Raw genomic sequence first — 12,499 nt, forward strand, 5'->3', positions numbered from 1 at the left:
CATCCAATTTTAAGATTCTCTGCTGGAAATTAATGAGCATTTTTAAACATGAATGTGCACCGAGGCATATAAATGCACTGAATTCTGCTCTGCAGAGCCCTGGCTAATAGAATCAGCCAATCACTCAGCTCTAGACATGAAAAACAATGTCAAACATCTGAATATACTGCAGGGGTCTTTGGGCAAAAGACGCTGAGACCAAGCATAGCTGGGTGCCAAGACCAGGAGTCAAGGAGTTCTACAGGTTATCTCCAGGTTCTCCTTGTTCTACAGGCAACACCTCAGAACATTCTGTGAGCCAGTGCAACTTCAGCGCTGTGGCTTCTAGCTAGGCGGGGGGGGGGGGGAGGCCAATGCTGGAGCATCATCATTTCCTCCTACCAGAACAGAGGAGGAACACTGGATCAGGACTATGGGGCTACTCTATAGAAACATAAAAAAGTACTTTAGCTTCCAGCTTGAAAGTTCAACCTATGTATATAGGGTTTGAAATCCAAGAAAACCACTTCAAGGTCATAGGGCCACAATTATGAGCCTTCTGTGGTTTCAACAAAAGTTCACTGTAATCAGTGATCATAATGAATGGAGTATCATGATGCCAAAAGAAGTCCTTTGAAACTTTCAACTCAATCTACTGATTAAGAAGAACCAAATAATTTACAAAAGTGATTCTGATTCGCTGAATTCACACTACATCATTCTGTCCCTCCATCTCCCAATCCATCCTGCTTTTATGGCCAGAGAGGTTCCCCCAAACAGTGATCGTTATCCACTCTGCACCAACACGGAGAGAATGAGACAGAACTGCCCCATTCCTCATTCCTGAAAGCACGTTACTAATTAAGGAGAGAAAGCATTCATACACTGACAGCACTGCCCAAGTACACCAGTTTCCACATACAAACTCCCTCTCTACTTCCAAGGCAGGTGAACATCATACAGAAATCTAAAGAATTTTGAAAAATCAATTTTGTTCTTTTTGGTATCAAGGGTTATCTCTTCCAAATATTTATCAATGTTGATCCTCAATGAATAAATCATCTCCAAGCTTTGATATGAACCCAAGCAAAAAAAAAAAAAAAAAAAAAAAGTGCCGGTAAGTAATTCTTCAAGGTGCAATCTGTTTAAGTAGGAGGGAGGGCTCTCTTGAGTAACCAAATGGTTAGCTTTCAATGCCCAGCTCTTTGCAACACACACTTTGCAAGATGCCTGTCCTCCTGCAAAGGGTTAAAAAAAAAAAAGAAGAAGAAGAAGAAAAGAAGAAAAAAGCCTCTATCGGGTGGACTGAGAAGCCATTCTTCCCAGGGGACACTCATTTCGGGCTGCGAGGCTCTGGCTTTGTGAGCGCGCCGCCCCTCCGCGCCCCCGCCCCTCCTCCCACAGCTACCGCTTCTCCAAGGTTCCCAAGGCCACCTGCTTCTCCAGAGAAAAGGGGGCTACTCCGAGAGCTATCTCAGTGCGCAGTCGGCATCCCCCGCGATGCCCCGCGGGGGAGGAGGAGGCGGTGTCCCCCAGGAAGAGTGCTTTGTCGTGAGGCTCGCGCGGCCGCCCGCAGCGGCCCCAGAGGCCTGAGAGGTTTAGACCTGAGTCCCCCGGCCCCCGTTTCTTTCCGCTCCAGGCTCGGCGCCGGCCCAGGTACCAGGGCCCGCCGCCGGCATCGGAGCCCCACCCCGCCCACCCAGCCGAGCTAACGGCGCGGCGCGGGGGAACCTTCTCCATCTCGCCTCGGGCCCGCGCGGCACCTGCTCTGCCCCGCCCGCTCCGGCTCTGGCCCGGAGCGCAAGGCTGTCCTCCTCTCGCGCCCGGGAAATCCCGCGCCAGCCGGCGGATGCCCCCGGCCCCTCTACCTAACGGGAAGGGGGGAGGTCTGCCCTTGGGCGCCAGTCCCCCGGGGCCGCGCCTATCCAAGCCTGCCCGCGGCGCCCCCACCCCCGCGCGCCCCGCAGCAGGGGCCGCGTCCGGAGAACCCAGCCCGCATCGGTCGGCCGTACCTTGTGCGGCGCCCGCAGCAGCCGGTGGACCCCGGCCAGCTGGGTGCCGAGAGCGAGGTCCTCGCGAAACGTGAACAGCGGCGGCCGGCTGGGCTCGGGGAAGTTGGTGCTGTTGAAAGGGTCCGTGTCGTCCAAGAACTGCACCCGGCAAGCCAGCGTGGCCATGATGCATCCCTGCCCCTGGGAGCGCGGGCGCCGGGATCGGCGGGGCCGCGGGCCGAGACGCCGGGGTCACACCGCGAGCAGGGGAGGCCGCGGCCGCCGATCGCTGGCTCGCGGGCTCGCAGGCTCCGGCGCGCCCGGCTGCAGCCCGGGCTCCGGCCGCGGGGGGGCGGGGCGGGGGTGGGGCCGACAGGCCCCTCTGTCCCCTCCTCCGGCTCCTCCCCTGCTCAGTCCTCTCGCGCCGGGCCCAGCTGCCCCGACCGCGGAGCCTGCCGCCGGGAAAGGGAAAGGGAGACCCGCTCCCGCGGCATCCGCAGCCCTGCGCCAAGCCGTCTGGCAGACGCGGCGGGGCGGGGATCCCCGGCGGGCTGACTCCGGCAGCGCGGGCGCCGCTTGGGCCGCCCGCTGCACGGGCGTCCCTCGGCGTGGGGAGCATCGACGGAGCTGCACCCCTCGGGGAAGCTCCGGGTCTTCCCCATCTGCGAGAGGACTTAACCCCTTACAGATGAAGGCGGCAGTGGGGGGCTCCTGCTGCCTGGATTTGGAAAACCCCAGCTGGGCACCTGCAGAAGAGGGAGCCGGCCCCCCCGCAAGCAAACGGGGTGGCAGCCACCTGGAGCTCAGGCGAGGGTTACCCGGAGATTTCCCTTGGGAAGAAAGAAGCTTAGGAGGAGGAGGGTGAGCCGGGGAACCCTAGCAGCTCCTAACAGATAATCCCAGGGGGCGCTAGGAGCGAAGACTGGGGGACTGCGCCGCTCTGCTCCAGGACCCCAGCGCCAGGCGTGACACCGGGGCCACCTGGTGGGTGCTAGTTGACCCTCCGTATCACCGCAGCCTCTTGACCAGTTAGGTCCCCGAATACCCTAACTGGACCTTGTGGGGCCGCGAGGACCGCTTCGGATGAGGTCACGGAGATGCAGAGGGGCGATGGAAAGCTAGTGACCTGCTCGCAAGCGAGGGACGTGGAGGAAAGGGTTGCACAGCCCACCTCGGCCGCGCGGGAGCTTCGGGCCTCCTCTCGGCCTCCCACCGCTCTCCTCGCTGCTCGCGGGCGACCCCCTTCGTTCCCAATAAGAATTCACAGTTTTCTCCATTCTCAGGCTGTGGCCAAGTCCGTGGTGCCTCATACCTCGTACAGATGACCGGGATAATACCCAATCGCTCTTCACATCCACGTCTTAACAAGGCGGCTCTATAATGTCTCTCTCCTTTTCTTGTAGTTTCAAGGAGAAAGAAATCCTTGCCCCATACTTGGCACCTTTACTTTTTCTTTCTTTTTAAGATTTTTAAGTAATCTCTACACTCAAGGTGGGGCTCAAACTCGCAATCCCCAGGATCAAGAGTCCCATGCTCCACCTACTGAGCCAACCAGCCGCCCCTCCAGCCCCTTCACCGGCACCTTTAACCTTCCCTCTCCATGTTGCATGTGCAACACTTACCGCCTGGTCTTAAAATAACAATCAGCCAGGACACTTCTATTCATTCCAGCAGAACTCCTAGCTCTCCTAACTTTTTGCTCCTTAACCCTTTGAAGGAGTCCTCTGGGCAGACCCCTACAGCAACTTCACCATCAGCTCATGGCCAGAATACTAAACCCCCAAATTCTATTCCCTCGCCAGGGGCCTCCTGCCCTCCTACTTTGAACCCCAACTCCCTGCCCACTGAGAGAGCCCTCTGGTCTTTCTGGCCACCTCATTTCCCATCGTCACTATCCCAAAATGAATCCCAACCCATCATCTCAAGGCCTCCTTTTCACATTGCTCCCTGGGCTTCTCCCACCTGTCAGATCCTGGGCAGGTTCCTGCCCCTGCCCCATCTTGCCAATGCCTGTGGACAGTGGAACCAATCTCAGTGACCCATTTACCCCCACCCCAGGCTCCTAAGCACTGCCCAATGAGGCTGGCTCCCCACTGCCTTTAGGCAGCCAAAAGTTTCTGTCACTTTCCTCTACCTACAGATTTATTCAGTACAGAAACTTGTCTCTAGCACAAAGTCCTCCCCTCCCAACACTCCCTCCTCTCCACCTTCCGTTCCCACCCTCCATCTCCCACATCTCAAGAGATAACCAAAGCCTTGTTTTTCCTCCTCCTGAAGGCTCTATCTCCATCTGGACCGTGAGTCCTACTTCCCAGTTGCTCTGGGATCAGCTCTGTTACTGAAGTCGCCCCCTTCTTCCCTCCTCCCTGGGCTCTTTCCCCTGTGCATCAGGGTTGGGTTCCTTGCCTACAACCAGTGCTTTGACACAGAGCCCCCCACTTCGAAGAGCCCCACACTGGCTTCAGGCTCTGCTGTTGCTGTCTTACAATTCTGAATGACGTAGCCAAGACACCCCAAATTTTCATGGTGCAGTCAGCTCCACAAGCTACACAGCTGGTCCTGGTGAAACACACACACACACACACACACACACACACACACACACACACACATTCAAATGGTTTCCATCTTAAAAGCTGCACCTTTATGAATCCTGCCTTTCGCTGGCTTATCTCCTCTTTGCTTCCTGACCAGTCTCGGAAGAAAAGAACTCTATTCATTTCTCCGCATCCTCACTACCTCTTGGCTCCACATCCCACAACACCTGGTGGGCAAGCCCCTGCTGTTCTGAGATCATCAGTGCCATCCTAATGCCTCATCCAGGGGACACCCGGGCCCTGCTGCCCACTTTCTCAGCAGCATCTGTCACCATGAACCACCCCTTTCCCAAACTCTCTTCCCTCACCTTCAGTAGTTATACCGACTCTGGGCTGCCTCCCTCCTCCTCCTCTGCAGCGTCTTCCTCCATACATACCTCTGGGCTCTGGGCTCCTCTTGAGCATAGAGCATCACAGCTACAGTTACTTTATTCCTGTGTTTCCACTAAACTAAAAGCTCCTCTAAGGCAATGACCATACTACATTCAATCGTATTACTCCCCCCACCCCCTGCCAGTGCCTGGCAGAGTGCTCTGCACAGAAAAGGCACACAAGAGATGCCTGATGAATGAGTGAACACCAGAGTCATCTTTAACTCCTGTATCTTGCAATTGGTCGCTATGACCTGTCACTGAATCCGTCTCTAAAACGTTTCTCAACTCTGTCCTCCTGTCTAGCTCTCACTCCTATGCTAGTCTTCTAGGGGGAGGTCTCCCCTCCTCAGGTGCGAATCCTACATTTGATCTGCCACTGGCTTCTCCAGAGCCAGTGAGCATTCAAGGATGTGCATTTAATGTGTCACACCTTAGGGCAGAATCCTTACACGCCAACTCCCTTAACTTGACTTACGAGAACCTGTAAGATATTCCGCAGTCTACCACACCAGACTCGTGTCTGGTCATTCCCCCCTTCATGCCCTGCTTCAAGACACACTGAATTTATTATCCTTCCCCAAACACGCTGGGATTTTTCCCAGTGAGCTTCTCAATTAGGAATGTTCTATCCCATCTGGTTGGCCAGCTGAACCAACTTACTCTTCGCCACTCATGTCTAAGGTCAGCTCTTCTAGAAAGCCATCTCCAGCTCTACCCCAAACACGGATGGTCTCTCCTTCTTCTGTGGTCCCAGACTACTTTCTACATGTCCTTTTGGTAGCACCTTTCATACATGCTTACCTATATTTTTATTTACCTATATTTTACCTATGCTCTAATAAACTATAAGATTTCCAAGATTGGAATTGCCTTACTCAGTTTTAGTCTTAAAACTTCAAAGAGTGACTGGCATCAGAAGTCAAACCTTTAAAAATTTTAATTATGTAAGTTATCCTTAATTCTTTTAAGGATTTTTGCCCTGACAACTCCCTTGAAAGTGCTTTGAGCAACATTTTTTCTCCTGATTAATAACCAATGTTGTTTTTTCAACTTATTTTTGAGATCATTCTTTTTTTAGTAATATAATGCTTTCTTTTCATTTAAAAGGTCAAGAGTCATAAAACATTATAACAAAAAAAATCAGCTCCCTACTTTACAACTCCCATCCCCCCCCCACTTCTCAGAGGCACCCATTTTTAAATAATGTAAGTACACTGATATACTCTGATCTATGAATTTTAGACAATACATTGGCTTTTTGTCATGCTAAATGAGGATTTTAGCTTCGTTACAGACCATTTCCCTATCTCCATCTTCCCATTACAGTTTTATCACAGTTTTAATTAAATTCCTATTCAGTGATTTTTTAAAATGATGATTATGTTAATACTGTTCATTTTTGTGCTACGTAGTGCACACGATTACATGGCCTTTCTTGCACAACTTTTTGTTTTTCTGAAGTTAGTATTTGCTTTAATTTTTTCAGTTGCTTATTTTTTGTTTCTTGAACAACTGGTTAGGTCTTCTCATATCCGACAACAGCTCTGCAAATACCTGTCAAAGAATTTCTCAGTGCTGTATTTTCCCATAAGATGCCCTCTTCAGAGATATTCCTCCGGGTCTCCTCCATGTTCCTGCTCTCATTTGGAATGTGGCTCTCTCAGCCCTATCCTCCTAGAGATTTCCTTGGCTTCTCTCTTGTGTGGTTGCTCCTGGTTCCATTAACTTGTCTTATTCTTCCTCAGTTTATATTCTCAATTTTTATAAATACATACCCAGCGGTTTCATGAAAAGATAAGTTTTTGAGAAGTTTTGTATCTGAAAGTATCTTCATTCTCTGTCCTCACACTTGTCTTGATGTGGTCGTTTTGCTTGCAAGAATGGCCATAGGAATTCTTCCCCCTCCTTTTATTCCCACCACTTTGCAATCTGACTTTTCCACTTCCTCCCTAAAAAGATGGGGACTATTTCCCCACTCTCTGGATACAAGTGACTTTGTGACTTACTTTGACAAATAGAATATGTTGGAAGTGGCTTTGTGTGACTTCTGAAATTAGACACCAAGAAGTCTTACAGCATCCACTGTCACCCTCTTAGCATGTTGACCTGAGACTACCACGTGAGGAAGCCAGGTCTAGCCTCAGGAAAGTGGTAAGAGAACTACTACTGAAGACCGGAAATACAGTTAGCTGTGTTATGCGGCAGTGAAGCAATTGATAAAACAACTGCCCAATTGCCTGCAGTGATTTGTGAGATAGAAAATGTATGTAATGAACTATGGACTTAGCTAAGGAGACCTCGGGACCGTATGCTGGAGGTATGTGTCAGGTGCTGCTAACTACATGTAATAATATATTCTGTTTGCAAGTAGAATTTAGAGGAAATATAGAAGGCTTAAGACTTTCTAGGTTGTAAAATAAAATAATCTCATCCTCGGTTCTGTCCAGCTAGTAACTGACTTTCGTAAAGATCGATTTTAAAATGTGGCTGTAAGACCCGCTGTCAAGATCTCAGAGAGATTTAAGGCAGTGGCTAGTAGATACTCTCATTTAAAGGAAAGGGCTTCTAAGACTCCTTAAGGGTGTTATTGCATAGCAGCCTGGCAGACCCAAATGAAAATGAATCATGGATGTAGTGTTTGGGACAAACCCTAGTAAGATTCATAGAAAATCCACCAAGTGTTTAAGATAGTTGTGTTGATGAAATCACAACATATTTGGACTAAAAGGGAACTAGAATTCTTCAAAATAAAAAGAATCCTCTGGAACTCCAACCTGCGATGTGTAAGAAGCAGGCTAAGAAAGCTATTCAGCTGTAATCATGGAGCCATTGTTTTGTATTTGTATTTGCCGGGCTTTTGCTTTGTTTTGTTTTGTTTTGTTTTACATGGGAAAGTAAGGATCTACCAGAATGTGGAGCTAAGAGCTATGGAGAACAGTGAACTTGGGAACCATCACAGGGCGCAGAACTGGGCCCTACTCCCCTGGAGCAGGAGGAACTGAAAACATGCCCCAGGCTGGGGTTGAGAACTGTCGTGGATCAGTGCCTGCTGTGTGTCCTACGTTCTCTTTATTTGTGAATGGGTGTGTCATGTCCCCGTCTCACCATTTGTATATTAGGTGTTGGAGGGGCAGACAACTTGTCTGTTTAAGACACGGGTCTCTGGATCAGAGAAGCGCTACCCTTGAAAGGCATCATCTGCGTGAAGCTTCAAACAGCAGTTTCCTCACCACCTTTTCAGCCTCTGCCCCTGCCCCTGCCCAGTTCCAGAACCAGCACCACACATTTGAGGGTTTCCTTATGGTAGCACTTCCTTTTTGGTACCAATTTTTCTTGTAGTTCATCTTTGTTTTATAACAAACCATCCCCCAAAAGTAGTAGCTTAAAACACTAACTGTTTTATCTGTTCTCGGTTCTTTGGGTTAGCAATTTGGGCTGAGCTCAGCTGGGGCCACTCATGCGTTTGCAATCATCTGGAAGCTTGACTGGGGCTGGTGGGACTAAAAGAGCCTCTGTCTGAATCTGCTGACATGTGCTGTCAGTGGGCTGGTCTAGGAGACTTCACATGAGATGGTTCATCTCTCCTTTCATGTGGCTTCTCATCCAGTAAGGTAATCTGGCTTCTTCCCACCAACGGTGTTAGGGTAGCATTCTAAAAATTCAAGAGAAAAAGTTACAAGGTCTCTGGAGCCTTAAACTCAGAGTGTATGCTGTGTCACTTTTGTCACCATTCTTTGCTTTTCTTTTTTCAGTCAAAGTAAGGCAAGTTCAGCCTAGGTTCAAGGAGGAAGATAATAGATTCCACTCCCTAATGGGAGGAGAAGCAAAATCACCTTGCAAAGAGGCACGAACACCTAGATATAAGAAACTGTTGTGTTCAACTTTGCAATAATCGTACACACACGATACATAATTCTAGGTTAAAAATAATTTTCACTCAGAATTTTGAGGCATTGCTTCACTGTTGCCACTAGAAGACTATCAAAGTGGTATCTGTAACCTTTTCTTTTCCCTCTCTCTGGAAGATTTGGAACCTTCTCACTGCTCCCAATACACTGAAATTTCATATATGAGTTATTTTCCATTTATTGCATTGACACTCCTTTGGTATTTCCCAAAGATATTCTGTTCTTTGTTTTGTGGGAATGTTCTTGTTTCACGCCTTTGATCACTTCCTTTCCGCAGTTTTATCTGTTTGCTGTCTCTGGAACTCCTATTATTTGGATGTTGGACCACCACGTGAATCCTCTAATTTTCTTAACTTTCCCACCCTGTTAGTCTCTTTAATTATTTGGCTCTCCATTTCGAGGGATTTCCTCAACTATATGTTCCTTCTTTTTTACTGAATTTTTAATTACAGCATTCATGTTTTTCATTTTCAGAAAATCTTTCCTGTTCTCCATTTTTCCTTTTTAGACGTATCTTATTCTTGTCTCCAGGATTTCCTTGGTTAGCATTCATTACATGCTGTAATAGCATTCATTACACAAATGAATGGTTAGCATTCATTTCCTTGATATGATTCATTACATGTTCTTTAAAGTTTTCATTTCATTGCACTGTGTATGTGTTCTTTGACGTGTTTCCCGCCCCCCCCCTACTTTCAGCCTTTTTCTTTTGTAACAGAGGTCATTCCAAAATTCTTGTGATCCTCAGCTGTTCGTTCGTATTAAAAACTGACTGGAAGTTCTAGGATATAGCAGAGACACTTTGGTGGGCTTCACTGTAGACCAGGCTGGTAGGCAAATGGATTTTTTTCTGGAGTGTCTTTGGGTCTTCTCTGGGGTAGTTTACTTTACCCAGAAAAGTTCTTACCAGTACTGTCCTTCACCCAGAGAAAGAGGGGCCCCTGCCTTAGGCTCCATGGTTTAGAGGGCCTCACCCTGCCTAGCCCTCCCTAAAGGGCAAGGAGTCCATAGCACCAAGAGTCCATGCCCACCTGGCTATTCTCTCCCTAGATTGTTCTCCAGGCAACTGGATGACCCTGAACATATTTCCAAGGCCTATGTGTGCTTTTTCCCTGGAGGCCTGAAAAGAGGTTAAGGAGTGGCTGTTCACAGTGGAACAGAGGCAGAGTTTAGCCATATGAGATCAGGTGTCCACACATCTGGGGATCATGCATGGCTCAAGGGTGGGAAGAAAAAGGGTATAGGCTGTGGCTGGCAACCAGGGCCTGGGCCAACCCTCCTAGTGTCATCCTATTCCCATTCAGAGGGCCAAGGAGTCAGAGTTCTAAATTCACATCGGTCCTTCTAAGCTGTCATAAAGGTGTATTTGTCAAAGTAGGAAGAACGTACTTACCATTTTGTTCGATTTATGAATTTTAAATATTTAGACAAATGGCAAATGGGCCGCCATTTGAAGGAGGCCATTTCAACCTACGTTGAAAGTAGACCAGCATCTTTCTGCCTCCTTGCCTCACTAGAGCTGGGTGGGGGGAGGGGCGGGGCCACTCCTTCACTCTGCACAGCGTCCCTTACCTTCCACCCCCACCCCCCACCCACTTCTTAGTGCCAGACACACTCCTACTTTCTCTAAATCCTGAAGCCATTCTGGCTCATTTTCTTCAGACTGCATCTGCTGCCTCCTAGGAGATAACAAGTGGCCATAAAAACAAGGGGTTACACCAAGGAAGAAAGGGAGTATATTTTTCATGTGATTCACCTGGGAGACCAAGACTAGAGAACCTGAAATAGCCAAGGCAGCATGCTATTGAAACACTGCAGCTGGGGCGCCGAGTGGCTCAGTTAAGTGTCTGACTTTGGCTCAGGTCATGATCTCGGGATTTGTGAGTTCGAACCCCACATTGGGATCTGTGCTGACAGCTCAGAGCCTGGAGCTGGCTTAGGATTCTGTGTGTGTGTCTCTCTCTCTCCGCCCTTCCCCCTGCTTTCTCTCTCTCTCTCTCAAAAATAAAAAAACATAAAAAAAAGAAAGAAAGAAAGAAAATAGAGGACTCCAAAAGAATGATGGGTGCGATGCCAGTTGAAAATTAATCTGACCAAGAAATAATTCAGGTCCTAACTTTTAAAACATGCAAACATCAATAACGAAAAGTTTCTCAGAGCTTCCACTAAGGAAGCCAGGCAGAGAGATGTTTGCCATCCTTTGGGATTTGCCCACCCAATCTGAACCAATTTTCAGCCTCCTTAAGTAACAAACTCTGCGGTTACTTAATGCTGCCACTAGGTGGTAGACGTGGCTTACTCAGCACAATTTGAGACATGCTGAACACAAACGTTTCATTTAATTCTCAATTTTATCAAGTATTGTCCTTTTCCTCACTTTTCGGATGATGCTTAGAGCTGCTCGATAGCTTGCTCATATACAATGAGGTTTGCTGAGACTTTAATTTGGGAGTTTGCAAAATGCGATACATAAAAGTCAATTCTGTCAGCATAAAACAGGGGAACTGGGAAAAGGCAGGCTAAAAAGTGTCTGCCAGCTTTCTTTCTGCTTCCAGTTATGCCCTGAACTCGCCCTGCAGCGAGAGGAGGCCCGGCCTTTCTCAGAGATAACGGGTGCTTGGAACTCTGCCTGCCGAGTGAAGGTTTTATCCACTGCCTGGATCCCCACCAAGCACCTTGCCTCACAACACTCAAGTGCCCACCAGCATTCGGTTCTAACAGTGGGTCTTTGGATGCACTGGATCCCCACAGCCTGTGCTCTCCTCAGCCACTCACCACCTCCCTTCTGGATGAAGGAAAGCTGAGAAAGATGGAGCACCAGTGGTCCCAATGGCTTCTTTTGATCAGGGCAGGGTCACTCTAAAGAGAAAATGGCCCTCATTGGAGCCAGCTTTGCTGGGCTTAACTTCTCTCACCACAGCTGGAAGTTTGGGGCGTGTTCCAAAATGGTATTTTTATCTCTTCCTTTGCCAAAGGCCCTGGAGGCCAGAGACATTTGTGGGACATGGCCCACATGTGGACATGGCCGCTTCAGCCTGAATAGCTTTCTGTCACACACAGGAGATGGCACTGTTCCGATCACCTTCCTCCCTTCCTCCCACCTCAGGCCAATCCCCACACTCCCAAATGTGCCCCTCGCCCTTGGACATCCATCCAAGCATCATGGTCTTTGTGTATGGTGTAAGAAAGTGGTCTAGCTTCATTGTGTGGCATGTAGCTGACCAGCTTTCCCAACACCATTTGTTGAAGAGATTGTCTTTTTCCCACTGTAAATTCTTCCCTCCTTCATCACAGATTAATTGACCATAAAATTGTGGGTTTATTCCTGGGCTCTCTATTCTGTTCCTTTGATCTCTGTGTCTAGTTTTGTGCCAGCAACACACTATTTGATCACTATAGCTTTGTAACATATCATGATATCACTGATTGTGATGCTTCCAATTTTATTCTTCTTTCTTGAGATTGTTTTGGCTATTGGGGGTCTTTTGTCGGTCCATACAAATTATAGGATTATTTTTTCTAGTTCTGTGAAAAATACTGTTGGTATTTTAATAAATATTGCATTAAATCTGTAGATTGCTTTGGGTAGTATGAACATTTTAATTTTTATTCTCCTGATCCATGAGCATGGTATATCTTCCCATTTGTTT

General features: G+C 48.4%; 1 protein-coding gene across 5 annotated transcripts in view; it reads right to left on the reverse strand.

The window, feature by feature from the left end:
* The window catches only part of FHOD3 (formin homology 2 domain containing 3), a 469,815-nt gene extending 467,538 nt beyond the window's left edge, over window positions 1–2,277 (reverse strand). For all 5 annotated transcript variants that reach the window (XM_049619507.1, XM_049619508.1, XM_049619506.1 and 2 more), the window contains exon 1: window positions 1,992–2,277. In XM_049619507.1, coding sequence (XP_049475464.1) covers window positions 1,992–2,156 — 165 coding nt within the window. In that variant the 5' untranslated portion in view covers window positions 2,157–2,277. The remainder of the gene's footprint in view (window positions 1–1,991) is intronic.
* Window positions 2,278–12,499: the final 10,222 nt, after the last annotated feature.

Source organism: Panthera uncia (genome assembly GCF_023721935.1).
Source record: "Panthera uncia isolate 11264 chromosome D3 unlocalized genomic scaffold, Puncia_PCG_1.0 HiC_scaffold_8, whole genome shotgun sequence".
NCBI classification, from domain to species: domain Eukaryota; kingdom Metazoa; phylum Chordata; class Mammalia; order Carnivora; family Felidae; genus Panthera; species Panthera uncia.